General features: G+C 40.9%; 1 protein-coding gene and 1 long non-coding RNA gene across 4 annotated transcripts in view; one reads left to right on the top strand and one right to left on the bottom strand.

Moving 5' to 3' along the window:
- Positions 1 to 959: 959 nt before the first annotated feature.
- On the bottom strand, positions 960 to 11461 carry RBM47 (RNA binding motif protein 47). 3 transcript variants are annotated; one of them, XM_037002760.2, is made up of 4 exons: positions 10333 to 11461; positions 9220 to 9426; positions 6416 to 6615; positions 960 to 3719 (listed from the first exon to the last, which is right to left on the bottom strand). In XM_037002760.2, the coding sequence occupies exons 1-4, from the start codon at positions 11459 to 11461 to the stop codon at positions 3480 to 3482; spliced, it is 1776 nt and encodes a 591-aa protein (XP_036858655.1). In that variant the 3' UTR covers positions 960 to 3479. The 3 variants fall into 3 exon arrangements, with proteins under 3 accessions (XP_036858655.1, XP_036858660.1, XP_073093819.1); XM_037002765.2 differs by having other exon boundaries at positions 9220 to 9423; XM_073237718.1 differs by lacking the exon at positions 9220 to 9426.
- Positions 11386 to 19667, top strand: part of LOC140849637 (uncharacterized) — a 51587-nt gene continuing 43305 nt past the window's right edge. The window contains exon 1 of the long non-coding RNA XR_012131757.1: positions 11386 to 11512. This is a non-coding gene — a long non-coding RNA (uncharacterized lncRNA). The remainder of the gene's footprint in view (positions 11513 to 19667) is intronic.

Here is a 19667-nt window from a genome sequence, read left to right as displayed (position 1 = left end):
CATTGTTTACTTACTCATTTTGTCTGTATTCTCCCACTGGAATGTGAACTCTACACATGGAAGGTTTTGCTGTTCTGTTTCTTGGGGCAGCTGCCAGAGCACCAACAGCAAAGCCTGGCACCCAGGAGAGTGTGATATGCATGTTGTACAATTGTGCTTTTTTCTAATGAGATCAATCAAACTGTGATTCTGCAATTGAAGGGAACAAAAAAGAATCAGATCTTGTGGCCCTTGAAAAGACTGCCTAATGTTCTGTTATCTAGGGACGTTTCCTGGCCTCTTCTACCTCTAAAAAGGTTTCTATCTCTCTAGGAGGAAGCCAGAATTAGTATTCCAAGAAATGTGGGTCAAGAGACCATAACCCAGGCTGCTCAAGACTAAGAATATTCTTAACCTTAATCAATGGCAAAGCCAATGTGAGGCAATTTTTATAATTCCATTGACAACCCATCCCTTTGCCTTGAATCACTTGATTGGCTTTGCTGATGACTGTCTGCAGGTAAGGATGACCTCAGAGAAACAGGAAGGAAGTGCTCTGCTCAATTTGCCACACACCGTGAAAAGGAGGAACAGAAGGTCTGCTTTCAGATGCGGTGGCAGACATTCAGGTCAGCTGCCTCCATTGAGAGTTCTGAGTGTAAAGCTCTTGGGGCCATAAACAAACTCTAGTACCGAAAAGAGTGAGCTTTCCCATATCTTATTCCAGCCCAGAAGCTGAGTAGTATTTTTCAACCTTCAACCACCTGAGCTCAAGCTTGAGGATATTGGTAATTCACAATTTTTATTATGTACTCCATCTTCAGTGGTAACTCCAAATCAAGATATGATAGTGACTGGCTGGTTTCTCTAGCTGGAAATACTGAATTAGTTGATGCCTTCTACTATGTACAGGTTTTTCTAATTTTGTCAGGAAAAAAAATCAGTATAAAGAAAACACAATTTAAAATAAAGTCTTGAAATTGCTTTAAAGAAAGCTTTATTTACTACATACATCCTAAGAATGTACTGTAAATGGAGCAAGATCTAACTTATCAAATACAAAGCAACTAAAGATAATAACTAAACACTAGCATGTTTGAAAAGGGGTTGAAAACAGAGAACTTGGAAAGCTTTTTTTTTAAACATTTATATAGTTTGTTCTTAACCCTAAAAAAAAAAAAAGGTTCACATTTCAAGTTATAAACTTACCTCAGTAGTGTATATGAAATGGTTTCAAACAGGAACAGGCAGACCGTAGACAGGAGGCTCACTGACACTTAACTGGCTATGTCACCAACATTCATTTGTAAGGTAGTTCGGTTGCTGACATGTTAAGATACCATTTGGTTTCCTTTCTATTATCTTTTTATTTTTTTGCAAATAATTTACAGGCATATGTAAAATACAGTAAGACCACTGGGTCAGAGTCTCATCCAGTGAACCTCGGGGACAATCCCACACTGGAAGGTGAGCACTTCTTTCACACAAAGCAAAAGGACGAGGATCTGATCCAAATGCATTCTGTTGCATTACTCATTCTAACAGATTTGAGTTCGGATATCGCTTGCTGGGTACATCATCAGGAACATTGCACAATTACTTTATGTCACTTGAGAATGAGGGAAAGGAATGTTAGGAATGTTTAAAGGCCTGTGTAGGCACTTGATCATTTTACAGAATAGTTAAAATAAATATTGCTTATATATAAAAAATTCATCCCCCTCTAAGATGAGGGAGGAGAAAAGGCATATGGGAATCTCTTAATTTAAGTTAAAACAAAACTAAAATGTTTGCTAAAGGCATAACCTTCTTATTTATCCACAAATAATAATTCAGCCATTAGCAAAAATCCAGTGAGTAGATTTTGCAGATCTCTAATATGACATAAAAACACAACTGTGTACCTGCTACCTATTGCACGCCTCACTTCCTTGATAGAGCCTTAAAAAAAATTCCAATTGATGTAGTTCATAAAAGAGATGACAATCTTAACATTTTACTGTATTTTACATTCACTCTGCTAAATAAAAGCCTTTAAACAGGCACAAAACACTGCAAGAATACATTAACCTCCTAATAAAACAAAAGTTTTTCATAACATTGAAATAAAATGGTTTCATTTGGCATTAAACTATATACCATGAACTTCTGCAACACAGAACAACTAAAAACAAGCATTAGGAGATATTTACAAACTATCTTTTAATTCCTGCAGGTCTCTCTTCCTTCTCCTGGATGTGCACACCCCAATTCAGTTCACAGCTCATGCACAGCAATGGAGGAAAGCCCTGTTCAATAAACACAGTATTTCCCATACCCTTGACACCCACAGACACTGTGCATGAAACATGATAAAGCAACTAGAAGCATCACTTTCTGTGACATGAGTGTTTGGGGGCCTTGTCTACAACATTCACTGTCCCCACAACCTCATGCTTCAAAAACAAATAAAATAAAAGCATTAGACAAGGAACAAAAGTTTTATACTAGACAATTAAATAGCTATGCAAAGATGTCTTACACCAACTATTAAAATCCTGTGCTTACACATACTCTACTATGAAAATACCTCCCCAACCAAAATAAAACAACACAACAAAAAACCCCAACAAAAACCCAGGAAGTACAAAATCCATCAATGTTTCCTCTATCAGAGTAATTCATTTGCTCTACACTTGCCAAACATAGAGGAGGGACTGGGGACAGGAAGCAGGGATGAGTTAGGGCCATGGGGAGGGAACATGTTTAAGAGCAAAGACTCATGGAGAACAAGCAGGGGCCCAGGGTAATGGTGGCAGGTAGGAGCCTTTCAGTGTTTGGACTCAGAAGTGTGACAAGTCTTCTCAATGTTGGCTTAAGGAGAGATCGAGTGTTCAATTTCTTATAAAAAAAAAAAAGAACCATCACAGATAATACATGATAACACCGTCAACTCTTAAAGCCAGCAGAAATAGAGATTTAACTCATTTTAAAATTGCACTTTCCAGTATAGTTTTTAAAATAACGTTTTATGTAGTATTTTTAAAGCACTATTGTTTGTATCTTTAAATATTGAATATATTTTTCAAAACAGTTCCCTAGCTGCTCAAGTGTGCTTTTCAATATATAGTTGATATATTATTGAAGGTACTACAAAATAGAAATCTCTGGAGTGCAGAAGTTAAGAAAATAACCTTCATAGTGAAAATATATCCTTAAAAATACAAAAACAAAAACCTCTATACAAAAGTACTACAGCATACAAATTGTTAAGAGATGGTATTAAGGCACGAGCCATTGCAAGTCTCTCAGAAATGTATGAACACAGGCCTGCTAAATTGAAAGGAGTCTTAAAAAACTAGTGAAAACTTCATGTATATAAAATATGTCTGTATGCTATTTGATAACATTCTTCACTTTCAGGTTTCATATGTGTGCTAATCCACCAGGGTCCTTCTTCATAAATAGTAGAGCGTTCCTTCAGTGGTAGTTCACGGTTTGTCTCTGCTCTGTCACCAGTCTCAGTATGTCTGGTAGACATCATGTATGGGAACCTGAATGGTAGCAGCAGGGAATGCCTGAGGTATGTAGCCCGCATATCCTCCATAAACGGCAGCAGCGGCTGCTGCATTCTTCTGTAGTGTGGCGATCGTGGCTGTGGCAGGAGCAGCAAATGGGACATAGCTGGCCCCATAGATCCCAGCAGTGGGAATTCTCTGAACATTTGGAGCCACCGTGTATACTGGAGTTATTGGACGGCCCTGAGGAGAACAGAGAAAAAGAATCCTTACTGATCACGTGTAGGTACACATCATGTTTAGTCATCCGTCCCTTCATTCAGCTCCCTGGGTTAAGAGTAGGAGGTGAAAACAAAGGTTTCCAATCTCAGGGCCGGACGGCAGAGGGGCAAACAAATCACTGTTGTAAGGGAGCATGTGAGAGCCAGTGAGGTGAGATGGGCTTGCATTCTCAAGGTTCAATCAAATCCAACTGGTGAAGGGGCAGAACTGAGGGGAGAGCTGAGGGCAAGTTCAAATACTCTGGAATCTTCTACCTACCAGTCCACTCAATGGGTATATGCCCAGAGTAAAACGGAGTTGAGAATCAACCCTTCATTTGGTTGATCTCACTTTAAGTAAAAGTAAGTATTTTTCCTAAACTACATGCCAGCTGCCTCAACTCATACTTAACTGTAGGAACATGGGGTTTCAAAAAATGGAGAGAATAGACTGTGACAACGCTATGGAACAAATATATAGCTCTCCAAAGGGACTGCTTAAGCTCTGAACTAAAAAACTGTGACCATACACAATTTTCAGCAAATGCAACTGATGGTTTCAACCATTTCCTGCCTAAGATAGGACACCACTATATATACAAACAGTAGAAGCTTAGAGAAAGAACCAACTAATACCTAAGTGTCTTATCTGTACTTTACAACTAAGGAGAGAAACTTCAGGACTGAGAAGTCTGTAGATCCCAGTAAAACACAATCTTTTCCAAATTATATACATGTGTGGACATTTCTATAGTGACATATGCACAAAGGGAGAAAGTGGCAGGGAAGGTGACATCTAGGAAACCTTTCCATGTGCTAGAGTCCAGCCCAATACCTGGGCTCAGGTGGGTGAGATGGAGTAGGGATTTGGGGGAGGGGAGCAATTGTTTTCTTTTACCACAGATTTATTGTGAAGATTAACAACATTTTGAGAAATCAATTTGAAAAAGTGATTGACTATACCTGTAGCCATTTTTTTTTATTACTTGTAAAGGCTATCTGAAAGTTTGGATGTAAAATGCAGAACAGAAACATCCCTGAGTACCTGCAAGACAGAGGAAAATGACAGAAGGTGTTCTAGAGGGAGTTTCTGGAAGCCATACCGGGAACTGATTTCCAGTGTGATTCTACTCAGACAGGTGTTCTAAATCCCAAACAGTAGTGCTTAAAATGCTCCTTCCCCTGCTGAAATTTGGCAGAGATTAAAGAGGAGGCAGAGGGCTGAACGTGTCAGAGAGCCCGGGTCAAGGACCTCAGAAGCAAAACCCAGAGAACTTAGATTTGAGCACCAAGGCCACACACATGCAAAGAAACCATTCCTGGGTTAAAAATTAAGTAAGGGAGGGTAAAATCTCCAGAGGAATCAACTGATAATGATCGTAGGCTAAACAAATTTATAAGCAAAGACCTTGAATAACGACCCTGATGCAACATCCAGTGCGGACTGATACAAGACAGAAACAGTCTGTGGCCTAGAACATGAATATGAGGCCTAGAATTTGGGCCTGTCTAGAACTGACACTTATATACCAAAGATAAAAGTTCATGAGTTTCTTAATAAAGAGGAATTAGAAATTATTACTAGAATTCTGCTAGGTATTGCTTGTTGGTTACTATAGATATTTACACAGTCCACATATAATAGCTACAGTTAGTTGTCATTCTACAGTGTGCATCATTTACAACCTATTCCTTATTTTGGCTTTAGAAAGTTTCAAGTTAAAGAGTACTTAATGACAGGTTGATAGATGAATAATCTTCAACCAGTGCCACCCTTTTGGAATAATGCAGTCAAGACTGGCACCCAATGGGGGCAAAGGCAAGTGAACAGCACCCTGCTGTGGGGTTTACAGCTTGGCTCTGTTTCAGCATTACTGAGGAGCTAGTAAAAAATGTGAATTCTAGAACCCAGCCTCGTTCTCCTGGACTGGAATGTTCTGTTTTTTAAACACATTCCCTTTGTGCTTAAAATAATTTATATCCAGCTAGAAAAGAGTCCCTGAGCCTGAGTATGTGTGCTTGTTGACTAATAAGGTGTAAGAGATTCACTGCCTCATAAAGAACAGCTTTAACAAGATTTGTTTTCTGTTTAGATGAATGATGAGTATTCCCTATGCCTACATGCTATGCACTGAAGTGAAAAAGAAATATAAGCTGTAGCTCTTCATCTGGAGGAGCTTCATTTTAATTGGGGGGCTAGAACATACCAGCAGTCATAAGCCAAGTAATCATATAGGCAATGAGAAGTACAAGAGAGAGGATTTCCAAGGCTAGGTAAAACTTCACGGAACTGCAAACTGCAATAGGAAAAGAAAAGGTGAACTATCTCCCTGGACTTTGTGTGTCAGCTTCTTAACAATAAGAACATGAGTTAAAAATTATCCAGTGTCATTAAAAAAAAAAAAGGATAAGTACTTGCAATAATATGACACTGTCAGAAATTACATGTCATTTTTGCATATCGCTTCCCATCTTTAATACAGGGATAGTATTAGGGTAGCACAATTACTGCTTCAAATGTTTCTCTCCAGTCATCATTTATATTAAAAATTTTTGTCACCCAATCCCAGAGTTGTAACAGACAGCTAGGCACACAACAAACTCTCCCACTGAACATGAAATGACTCCATGTTAAGAGAGGCCTTACACATGAATCACAGACTGCAGCAAGGACTCTACCTGGAAAGGCGGTGGCGTGGACACAGTGGGAATGACGGCGGCGGCTGCTGCCGCAGCTGCAGCAGCACTGGCCGGGTCAGGCTGCACCGCGATGGGGCTGATCATGTGCTCCATTGTGTGGATTTTGCCATCTTCAATCATTTTAGGAGGGGGAGCTGCCTGAAACACAGAATACTGGGCCCCGATGGCAGGGATGGCCACTGCAGGAAAAGTAGAGGGAAACACAGGTTAAATGTTTTCAGCCACTGAAGAAGGTCCATCACTTTCTTGGTGATATTTTTAAAATCCAAGCTTAGCAGTCACAGGCCTCCCTGCTAACAAATGCTCTCTCCATACAAGCAACAACAAGGTGCTACGCAGGAGGAAGAGAGGGGAGGTGGCAGGTGCCCTACTGCTTGTCTTTCAAAAGGAACTACGTGGGCACAGATGGAGTCTCCCAGTGGATCATCATGGAAGAAAATCATATTAGGTTTCTGTACTAACATTTCCAACTGCTTCAGAAAAATCTCTTTTTGAATCTTGCTCTTGATGTCCTACAGAGCAAAGGTCTTCTAATTCTGCAAAAACAGGCTCAAACTAAGAAGTGAGAACAGAGGCCCAGGCCCACAGAGTGCAGAGTGGTGGAGTGTGAGCCTGCCCACTTCTTATGCCCACCCAAGTCCTGGCCCCACCTACTCCCCTTTTCATCTCATGTTTTAAGAAGCAGGTGCTGTCGAGAGTTTCATTCTGAGAACTCAGAGGTCTGTGTACATCTTCCCCACTCTGAATTTCAGATTTCAGCATTAGTGATTCAAGGGAAAAGTACGTAATAAAAAACGAAAAATTCCCTGATTTCCACTAAAGTCCGCTCATAACAGCGAAGCAGCAGAGTGACTGGTTTTTTGATGGGACCTGCCAATTCAAAGATGTGTTTGTGTGAGTAAAGTCCAAAGGACTCATTTCAACCAGAAGACTCAAACAGATAACAGTTACTGTCAATATATGACAGAAAGAAGTAAAAAGGAAAAAAGAGTAGCCAAGATTTGGGAGAGTTTGTGAGTATGTGTGTTGTGTGTTGAAAAGATAAGCTGGAATATGAAATGCATACACCAAGTGTCCTTTCATTTATGGTTTTTTCCAACAGTAGGTATATTTATGCCAATAAAAGCTGATTCGCTATAAGGTAACGAGACAAAGGTTAGACTGTAGGCTAACCAACAGCACAATGATCCAATAAAATGTACCTAAAACCTTACTTAAGACTTTTATTTTATCTGCCTTTCCAACCATATGGTCTTGTGCCCAGATACTTCACCATTGCCTAGTGCTTCTCCTAAAAAACAAAGTTCTACTTTCTGGATGAATCAGAAACAGAGGCCAAGGGGATGGGGCCCAGAGAGGGTTATGTGTTTAAGCTACACTGGCATTGTACTAACTAACTCTGGATTGTTCTGGCTATTAGCCCAAAGGAATTTCTGTCTCAGGCCCCAGGACATGACTATATGCTTAAAGATTGTTGGAGAGTTCTCTTCTCTAGTTAAATCTTAAGCTACTGCAATTTGCCAATGGGAGCCCTTTTCCAACAAGCAGAAGTAACAACTCCCGCATCCATGCTGTGTTTCACAGAATTACAGAGAGACACCAGTTTTACACTGCTTACAGCATCAGTGGCATTTATAAGGAAATCCAGCCTAAGGAGTCACTTAACTACAGAAAATCGCCGAAGTTTTTCCATAGGCAAAAAAAAAAAAATTAGCACTGGGTTACTTCAAAAGCAAGCTCTGCTGGGAGAACACTTTTTAAGCTGTTGTGGCCAATGCAAACCGATGCCCTGAATGCAGATTCTCTGACTCTCTTTTAGCTAGGGGAAGGAGAAGAAATCAAGGTAGCTGAGCGTCAAAGTGAGGATTCCATTGAGAAGTTCTTCGATCTACCCTCTGTGAAACCAGGATGAGGTTGAGAAGTATCACTGATTACCCACAACTCAATGTGCCATGTGTTTGAATGTCTGTTTCAGTTCCTTGCAGGTTAGGATCAGAAAGAACACCTCAGATTAGGTGACCAAGGGGCACTAACAACATTGGCAAATGCTACGTGGAGCCTGGAGGTAAAAACAAAGTTCAAGGTCTCTGGCTTGAATCACTTCAGCGCTCCTACCCCCAATCTACTGATCAAGGCAGGGGAGGAAATGAGTGCTGGAAATTAGAATCCAGGGAATTAGCAGCTGCAAAAACTTTCACCACTGCCTTATTCCCAGGCATTCTGGTTTGTTAAGACCATGAAATGTAGTGCTTTTTGCACCTTTAGGGTAATTTTCTACCTTTCCCAACAACCCTAAGAACTGGCGATAACCTGCACCCTCTGGCTACCAATGGCTGGAACAGAAATAGGCTTCAATAAGAAAAGACAGTTTTGAACTGGTAGAAGATATAGAAGAGCCTCATATACTTTCATTTCCTTCCCCAATTCTGACTAGTTGGTCATAGATTGAGAAAAATGCTAACTGGTGACACCCATTTGAAAAACTCACTGTGGGAAAGTTTGACTTGAATGTGGTCTAAACTAGGCCATTCCCCTAAATTCCAGGTAAGAAGGCCTAGGAGGCCACACTCTTTGCCTAATCTGTGGCTGCCTATGAGAAGAGGAACCATGAATTTAGGGGAATGGCCTAGTTTAGACCACATTCAAGTCAAACTTTCCCACAGTGAGTTTTTCAAATGGGTGTCACCAGTTAGCATTTTTCTCAATCTATGACCAACTAGTCAGAATTGTGCAGATGAGGAGCCCAAGGAAGCCTTGGGGTCACTTCAAAAGTTTATACTGACCTGTGCCGGGTTTAATGGCAACCGGATTGACGGCAGAGATTTCCAAATTTGGAACAAGTTCATATCCTTTTTCTTGCTGCTTTCCTTTCCCTTCATGGTATCGGCTATATATACCACGGCCAGCAGAATATCCCCCGAGGTAGGAACCCCTGGGCCCCGGGGCTCTGTTGCCAGCCGCACCTCGACCCCGGCCTCTTACGCTGCCTGCTTATGAGAACAACACAAAAAATGGTGAGCCACCAACAGTGACAGTACAGAAGACAGACCTTAACTCAAGGTTCTTGGCCTTTACATGTGTGCCCTGAATTGAAGTTGCCTGTGCTATACCTCTGCTCTCTGATAAGCTGGCAATACGATATAAACATTCTGTTCCAGCCTGGATTTGTATCTAAGTACGACTGCTTAAGGCAAGAGATGAATTTTGCAGGGTGAGTTCCTAGGACTACAATTGAGGCTTCAATAAAGAAAAGCATTCACAGACTGTAAAAAAGTTAGATCTGAAAGGGGATCTGCTGATTCACCTTCCTTATTCTGTGTGTGAGAAAACAGGCCTAGAGCAGTTAAAGGGGTTGACTAAAGTCACAGAGCCAGTTAATTGGAGAGCAGGACTCAGAATCTATGTATTTGGTTTCCCAGTGTAATGCTTGATTTCATTATACCCTAGCCAATTATTTAAAACAACTACAGTGTGCCTCCTAGTCCCCAACATTCTAAAGATTTACTTTCACATGTAAGTTTTAACCTAAGTACCTGGAGACTGGTGGACTAGCCCCTAAACGGGATATGCCCTGGAAAGGCAGTGTGCAAAAAGACCCTGCACGCTCCCAGGTTTTTACTGCCTGTCCCACACATACGATCTATATTTCTCTCCATGCTACAAAAGTTACTGTCTTAAGTACCAGTGAAGACCAGAACGTAAAACCAATGCCCAAACCAGGCTAAGCGTGTGTGTGTGTGTGTGTGTGTGTGTGTGTGTGTGTGTGTGTGTGTGTGTGTGTGTGTTTCTCATGTACACTGACCAGCTCAGTAAACGACAGCCACAACACCCCTAATGCTGCTTGCCTAGTGGATGCGGCTCTCGGGGCCAACCCAGGAGAACAGTGCCCCACTAACCTTTCACAAAGTAGTCCCTGTTAGGCCCGATGAGCGCATTGTAGGGGTAGCCGTAGTAGGCCAGTGTGTAGGGATCGCAAGAGTACACATAGCTGGGCTGCTGCACCACCGCCGTCTCCACCGCGCCGCTCCCCTTGGCTGCCTTCTGGTAGCGGGAGTACTGCTCCTTGTCCACCGGCTTGGCCAACGTCACCTCGAGGCACGAGCCCTCCAGCTCGGTGCCGTTGAGATTGTTCATAGCATGAACGGCGTCCTCGCGGCTGGCGAAGTGCACAAAGGCGTAGTCGCGGATCTTCTTGACACGCTCCACACAGCCTGGGTTGAACTGGCCGAAGCTCTTCTTGATGGTATCCTCCGTGGTCTCAATCATGAGGTTCCTCACGTAGAGGATCTTCACGGTCTCCATCACATCCTCATCCACGTCGATCTCGGGCTCAGCCCAGTCCACGGCGATCTGGTGGCCCCACAGCTGGATGCGGCCAGGCATGAGCTTGCGGCGTGCCATGGCAGCGGCACGGTGGCTCTCGTACTCCACGAAGGCAAAGCCACGGTTCTTCATCTTGTCGGCGGCGCTGGCATAGACGATCACATCGAGCACGCCCTCGGTGACCTTGGCGATCTCCTCCAGGATCTCCTCGCGCTTCTTCATCTTGGGGATACCGCCAATGAAGAGGCGGCAATTGTCGACGCTGCAGCACACGCCGAGCAGGCGGCCGGGGCGGATCTCGTAATTGTTGAGCTCGCGCACCGCACGCTTGGCCTCGTTCTTGTGGCAGTACATGACGAAGGCATAGCCGCGGTTCTTGCCATCAAAGTCCATCATGAGGCGCAGCTCGTAGATGCGGCCCACCGCCTCGAACACGGGCACCAGCTCGTCCTCGTACACGTCGCGTGGGATCTTGCCTACAAAGACTTCGCAGCCCCGCTGCGGGTGCGGGCCCTCCCAACCCGGCGGCGGACCACCGTACTTGCGCTGCCCGTTCTCCTGCACCATGCTGTAGCCCGTGCGCTCCATCAGGGCCAGCAAGGCCGCCTCGTTGGGCGCGCCGGCCACGCCCTCGGGCACCTTGGCAGAGGATGCGGAGGCCGAGTCGCTGCTCATGGCTGCCGTGGAATCCTCTGCAGTCATAATGTCAAAGGCATCCACGGCTGGAGGAAACCTGGGAGAGGCAGATGTAAGGTGAGTGTGGAATCTGTGCCAAGTTGAGCCCGTGCATACAAGATTCACGCTTAACTATCAGGTGGTTAAATAGGAAAAAAAAAAAAAAAAAAAAAAGATGGAGCCTTTGGAAATGCAACAGCTCTAAAATAGCCTACATTAGTCAAGTTGTTTTGCTGGAAAAACCAGAAGTGACTAGGAAAAAAAAAGTCAGAATGAACAGGTACTTCTGCTTAATCAGTACCTCAACAGCTTTGAAGCATAGAGAACTTGTTTCAATTGCCAGTGAAAAGCTCATATTCTTGCAGCAAATGACATCTTTTGCTTAATTCCTGCACTGTCAACTCGGATTACTTTTCTTTTAGTTACAGCATTTTACTCCATTTATATCTTTGGCAGACAAAGCCTCTTTTTTAAGAGAGTCTTTTTCATTTAGGAGTGGAAATAAAGCAATACATTTACTTGTTATGGAAAACTGAGATGTTATTACACAAGACAGAAACACAGCTGTGCATTGAAGCTTTTTATAGGAAAGAAATAGAAAATTCATATTGCCAAGGACTTGGCCTAGGAACTGTGGTAAGAGCTGGTTAAGTCTGATTTTTATGGTGGCATTCAGGTAAAATTCTTGGTATGAACCATTCATGGATTTGGAATCAATCCACAAAGAGCTAGATTAAGTTCAAACTGGGGGATTTGTGAAACACCCTGTAAGCCACACTATAGTATTCAGAGAACTGTCACACGCATTATCTTATTTGATCTTTTTAATCTCCTTACATGGCTAGTGATATTATCATTAGTCCCAACTGTTTATAGGGAAATAGGCTCAGAGAGGTTGAATAAACCGCCAATTTCACACAGCAAGTATCAGCTTGTATCTGGATAGGATTCCAAGTCACCTGGCTCTAGATTCCATGTTCTTTCTTTTTAAACCAGTGGTGTCCCACAGAATTTTCTGTGATGATGGAAGAGCTGTCACTAGCCACCTGTGACTACATGGGGTTGGTATGACTGTTGAACTGAATTTTTCATTTTATTTGATTTTAATAAACCTGAATAGTCACATACAACAGTGGAAATTCAAACTGATATCTTTGTTCATATAGCACTAGGCTATGTGGAATTAATTTAAAATTATACAAAAAGATTATCCCTAGGAGCTTCATACTGTGCTTTTGCAAGGAACGGGTCTGATTGGCTATTTGAAAAATGAAGTTTATTTCATTTTTTGGATTCAAGTGAATTTTATGGAAAATTAAGGAAAATAAGAAATCATTCTGAATATTTCTACCCAGTGATAGCCACAATTAAACTTTCCCATCTTTCCTGGAGGAGGGGGCTGGGGTGGGAGAGGTGGTGGCACTTGGCTTCCAGCATATTTACATCCTGCTGCTTTATTTCATTTTATAAGTATTCATTCATGTTCTTAAAACTCTGTGTAACAACATAATTTTTGATGGTTTCATTGTGCAACTTGAACCTGGAGCATCATTTATTTTTAAAAATTTAGCAGTAGTAATTGTGTATAAGATTGTTAAGGGACATTTCAAGGACAACTAAGAGAGTTTGATCATCTAGAGAAAAAAAAACAACAAACCAAAAGAAATTATAGTGACACAAAAGAAATCTGCAAGGTTTGTTTGCTAGTTGGCCAAACCAGTACTTCCTTGGTTCATTTGCTAGAACCTCAAAGGGGAAGGCTATGGTCAGTGGGTGGGTGACCACTGCACCCAGTGTGCATAGGTCCTAGCTCTAACATCCACTCATTGTGTGTGACCTGAAACAAGAGTACTGGCTGCTCCTTGCCTCATTTTTCCTCTCTTTAAAATGGGAACGATGGTGATAGCATTGGCATTGTTAAGTTTAGAAGAGTGAGTTAATGCACACAAAGCACTTTGAATAGTGTTGTGGATGTTGTAAATGCTCAAGAAATATCAGTTGTTATTATTTTTCATTCAAACTTCTGGGTAAAACTTCAGGCCAATTCTTTCGATTTTGGAATAATTTTGATACATTATCAGTTCTTTAAAAATACCTGTTTGATATAGCTTCTATTCTTATTTTTTATTTTCTTTGCACTTCAAGTGCTTGAAAGCCGATTTGAAACATATCCAGTTATGAAGTTTTTTTCTAGTATAAATTTGAAACTGATACATTAGTTCCTGTAGTTCCATGTTGAAACAGAAACTTCAATATCAGATTTAAACATGAAGATCTTCCCCTCCTTCCAAATGGAAGATAAGAATATACTCTTAGGAAGACTATCTGTATAAACACATATGTGTTTATAACCTGTGACCAGGAAGGAAATGCCAGGTGCATATACAAACATGCATGAGGCAATTCAAGATCTTACATGTTGGACTGCATAAAACATTGACTAAAGTCCAAAGCAATAGACCTTATCGCTCTGCTCAGATAGGTGGAGTTGAGTTTCTGTTTTTCTAATTGTACTCTGAAACTACCATTTTACACAAAAAGTGTTATAATGGTCAGGCTGTGGGAGTCATTCCAAGTTCCAGCCTCATTAATCTCATCAAAAATTCTGTTTGCTTTCAGTTTGAAATCGGCTGGTGCCAGTAAGGCAATCATCTTTTTTAAAAATAGCCATAGCTTATTTCTTATACCTATGAGTCAAAAAAGCCCTGAGCTTTTACCCTCTGGAATAAAAGAATCATGTTTCTGACCCTCTTTCCGTTTTTTCTTTGGCCATTAGGAAGTTCAGGATTAATTTGTCACTTCAGTTTTAGTAATTCTATAGGACATACCCTCAAGTTCATCTAATTTTGACTAGTTTCATTTTTTAAATTTTGGTATCATTAATATACAAATACATGAGCAACACTGTGGTTACTAGATTCCCCCCATCAAGTCCCCACCACATACCCCATTACAGTCACTGTCCATCAGCGTAGTAAGATGCTATAGAATCACTACTTGTCTTCTCTGTGCTATACTGCCTTACCTGTGCCCCACCCCTACATTATGTGTGCTAATCATAATGCCCTTTTCCTTTTATCCCTTCCTTCCCACCCATTACAGTTTCATTTTTTTAGTCTTCTATATACCCAATGCCATGAATTTAGCTATTTTATTATTCACCTTATTATTTACATGTTCCTGGAAGCCATCTCATGTAATTTTTGAGCTAGAGAAATAAGGTATACACACACACACACACACACACATATAGAAATCTAATTTGCACCAGACGTTGCTTCATGTAGTATCTAAGTGAACTGTCTTTCACACTAACTACAAACATTGACCTAAAAATAAGTGAGAAGAGCAGTGAGCTACCACTCTACACCTGTTAGCATGGTTATTATTAAAACACGAAGTGGAGAAATTAGAATCCTTGTGCATTGTTGCTGGGAATGTAAAATGGTGCCGCTTCTATGGAAAACAGTATAGTGATTTCTCAAAAATGTAAGCAGAATTATCGTATGACCAACCAGTCCTACTACTGGGTATATACCCAAAATAGCATGGCTATTATAAAAACATGAAGTAAGTGCTTGTGAGAATATGGAGAAATTAGAACCCTTGTGCATTGTTGCTGGGAATGTAAAATGGTGAAGCTTCTATGGAAAACAGTAGGGTGGTTTCTCAAAAGCTTAAGCATATGACCAACCAATTCTACTACTGGGTATATTACCAAAAGAACTGAAAACAGGGAATCAAACAGGTATTTGTACATCCATGATCATAACAGTATTAATCACAATAGCCAGAAGGGGGAAGCAACTCAAATGTCCATTTGATACATGAACAAACAAAATGTGGTAGGTATACTCAAAAGAATATTATTCAGCCTTTAAAAGGGAAGGAAATTCTGACACATGCTACAACATGGATGAGCCATGAAGAAATAACACTAAGTGAAATAAGTCAGACACAAATGGACAAATACTGTATGATTCTACTATACAGAGTACCTAGAATGGTCAAATTCATAGTGATGGAAAGTAGAATGGTGGTTGCCAGGAGTTGGGGAAGGGAAAATGGAGAGTTACTGTTTATAGTTAGGGAAGATGAGAATGTTCTAGAGATGGATGGTAGTGATGGTTGCACAATATGGATATACTTAGTACCACTGAACTGGATACTTATCATCTTCAAACTCTATTCTCCTAATCTTCATGTCCAATATGCCACTGTTAAATAAAGGACATGGTGTGCTACTCAATGAGTTCTCAAGACCAAAGGCTTAAATATATAAAAGATACATGACTTACTTAATGCCTCATAAAAGGGAATTATACACCTAATATGACCCTTTTCTCAGAGATGCAACAGAATATTTTAACTTATTACAATTAAACATGCTTTAGACCAGGGCTTGACAAACTATAGCATGGGCCAAATGAAGCCTATTATTTGTTTTTATCAAGTTTATCAGAACACAGCCACACCTTTTCTAAAAAAAAAAGAAAAAACACTGCTTATGGCTGCTTTTGCACTACAATGGCAGAGATGAATAGGTCAGATAGAGATTGGATGGCCTGCAAAATCTAAAATACTTACTTTCTGGCCAGGTATAGAAAAAATTTGCCAACCTTGCTCTAGATGATGTGCAGAGAACATCACTGAAACTAAATGACTGATTCTTTTGCTAAGTATTTCAGTCACTTTTTCCTGTTTCCTATACTGAGCAATGACTTAATCTCAGAACCAATTTTTAAATTCTTAGATATTTTAAAGACAGTCTTCTTGAGCTGCTTATTCTCCCCCTGCTGTAAGCTATTTACCATTTAACTGCAGGGGCCAATTTATGAGACCTGGCAGATGAGATATCTGGTGAAGGCTGTTGGCTCTGCTCCTAACACTTACATATGAACAATAACTTCTTAAGATTTTTAAAAAGGCACAAACACAGAAAAGTTTGTGTCCTTCATTCATTCTGCAAATATTTTTTGAGCACCTGCTGGGTTGCAGATACTTGCGGCTCTTGTCCTCATGGAACTTCTGTTGGAGTTAATGGACTAAAGAAATATGCTTCAAATACAGATACTAGAGTTGGGAATTAAGGTATATTGTACTTGTGCTTGATAACCAGAGATTGCTTCAGAAGTGCTACACTTCAATATTAACAATTTGTTTCTAATCAGGCTCTAGTTTTCCAAGTTAAATGCTTAACCACCATCAGAAATGTGCTTTAAAATGCATTTAGAATACTCTCTTTAGAAAGGTTGGAGCGTGTGTGTGCGTGTGTGTGTATTTGGCAGGGGATGTCTGAAGAGGGGTGGGATACTACTTTTTTTTGTTAGTTTTAGGTGAACAACATATTGACTTGACAGTTATATGCATTATGAAATGCTCAACATGATAAGCATGGTTACCATCTGTCACCACACAAAGTTATTGCATTATTACTATGTTCCCTCTGCTCTACTTTCATCCTTGAATAAAGAAATACTATTGTTTGAAGGACAATAATCTTGTTGTAGAGGTGTGGATACAATGAGTAACAAGTAGACTTCATAAATTTTATCCTGTAAGTAAAACCACTCCCAAAAAACTTGGATAAATGGCACAGAATTACCCAATTTCGTCCATTCAACATGACAATCTTTAAAAGGATTGTATAGTCTGAGTTGGCCACTTAGCATGTTGAATAAATGCATAGTCTTTGGAGTCAGAGACCTTGATCCCAACCTTTCTACTTACTAGATGTGAACCTCAGAAAAAGCCATGTAACCTCTTTAAGCCTTAATATTCTCATCTTTAAAATGGTGACGATAATAGCTAACATTTATTGGATGCCTATTATGTGCCAGGCAATGTGTTAAGCTCTTACACATATTAACTCACTCCAATGCTCACAATGTCTATATGGGATATTATTAGGATTTCTACTTTAAAGATAAGGAAACTGAGGCATTGAGAGATTAAACAGATTCTGAATTCATGAACATCAGAGCTGGTACTTGAACCTTAACAGTCTGGCTTAAGTCTATACCACAGCTGCCCCCTAAGTGATTCTTATCATAGGGCTGTGTTGAAAAGGAAATGGTCCATGTAAAGCTCCTGTAGGGAAAATGGAAATTTTATGGCCAGGATTCTCAACTGATGTTTTCCAAGTTAAATGTACACATGCGATGAGGTAACACTTAGCCTGCCTCCACACCCGTTGGCAGTAAACTGTTTACAGCATTGCTTTAAAAAGAGAAGCCTTGGAGCCCAGTGCTGGGGAGTAGAGAAGCCAAGAGAGAAGGGCAGAGGGAGGCAGGAGTCAGTGGCATGGAGCCACCAGCAGAGGCAGCGCCTGGGGCAGAGACTGCAATGGGCAGGTGGGAGTCTAGCACTTGACCTACTGCCATGAGAATAAAGCTTGGTATGAGCCCCTTTTTACTTGCAATGTTCTGTTGTTGTATTCAGTCTAACTGAATTCATAGTGCACTTGCCCGGAGCAGGGAACCCCTCTACCTGGGACAAGAGCTCCTAGAACAGAACCTACCATTAAGTGCTCAAGGAATGTTAGCATAACAAATCTGAGCTAAAAAAAAAAGATACTTGAACTTTTTTCTTGCCCCATGTAGGATTCCTGTGTTTACACGGAAACAAGCAAGAGGTTATTCCAGCTAACATTATACCAGTCAGTTTGAGAATTTTAAACTGTGAGTTCTGGTGTAGACTGGCATACTAGAGTTTCCCAGATTCCATTCATAGCAGGTAAGCTGTGTGGCAGTACGATTCCCCACTGCTGATGTGGCTCAGCTGTCCAAGTGTGAGCCTGTTCTCTTCTAACCCTTGGCTGTAGCAGTCTACAGAGGCTCTTCCAGAAAGAACCTGAAGAGACTTGCTGCATTGGATGCAAAAGTTTCAGTCATCCACATGAATGCCAAATCCCTTGAGGCAGGACCCTCCCAACACGCAGCCTCCTTGCACACACTAAAAATGCATGAGTCTTCACCGAAGGCTGCTAGCTCGCAAATGTTGAAATATATTTGTAACAAATAAATTTATTCACAGTTTGGCATATTAAACAAAGAGGAAAATATTCTTTCAGTTCAAGCTACTATAATTCTGAACTATTGTATGAGCTAGAATTTTTGTTGTCTTTGTTTCAGATTGAGTTTGACCTTGTAGGAGTAAAATAAAATTTCAGGGTTAACTCAGACTTAAAGCAGGTATCATCAAGGTTTTGAATTCCTTTCTTAGTGCTGGTGCAGAGTACCCTTCAGTAAGATTGTAACTTTTAATGGAGACATTTCTGAGAGCAAGGGATACCACTGTATTCCCAGTGTTCACCAACCAGTCTTTACCTAGGATCAAAAACAGGCATGAGTTTACTCTAGAATTATCCGAACTATTGGTTAACTTTGGTTCACAGCTCTAGGGATGTGTTTGTTTGTGTGTGTATATGTGTGAGATTAATATGCAATTCAGAATTCTTGGGAGAGTTTTATTTGCTGACCAACGAACACATTGCAATTTGAAGATAACATACAGTGGGAAGCAGTGTCTTCCAGCACCAGCTGGAATTTAGTTCAGTGGAAGGTTTTAGAATGTATTTAGCCAAGAGGTAATTCTATCTCTACGTGGTTAGATTTCTATTTTGATATCCCTTATTTATAGCATAAAACTTTTGTCTTTACTAAGAGTCACTTCTTAGGCATGACCCAGCATACACAATGTACAGACATAATAAAATACCACACAGGTTAGGAGCAAAGACTTCAGAGTTAAAGACATATGAGTTCAAATCATGACTGTGCCAATTACTAGCTCATATGAGGCACTTCACCTCAGCCCATGTCCACAGCTCTAAGATGGTTCTAGTAATAGCACCCATTTCAGAGAACTGCTTCCAGGATTAAATGATATTTAATGCCACAAATCAGGGGGAAAAAAATTAAAGACCAGTTTCTGCAGTTTCCAAGATCTGGCCTCATCCTGAGCGGTTATCTTACTGCCCTGTGCCAAGTTACCACCACCCATTAGAGTAAACAGCAGAGAGGACACTCCCACCACCAGGCCAGACTCTGGCACAGGACATTTCTATTTCAAAAGTGTACAAGGAGTTTTCCTCAAAATGGAAGCAGAATACTTAGAATTTACTGGGAGGCCCAAATAATAAATAAGCTGAATGCTAAAGCATGGGCTCTGCTTTCTGATTGTTTGATAAACATATTCAAAGCTAAGAGACACTTTTCCCAGGCCTTTCTAT

This window comes from Manis javanica, chromosome 5 (assembly GCF_040802235.1).
Source record: "Manis javanica isolate MJ-LG chromosome 5, MJ_LKY, whole genome shotgun sequence".
Classification (NCBI taxonomy): Eukaryota; Metazoa; Chordata; class Mammalia; order Pholidota; family Manidae; genus Manis; species Manis javanica.
Note: the sequence above shows the minus strand (reverse complement) of the source record. Positions and strands in the feature narration are given on the sequence as shown.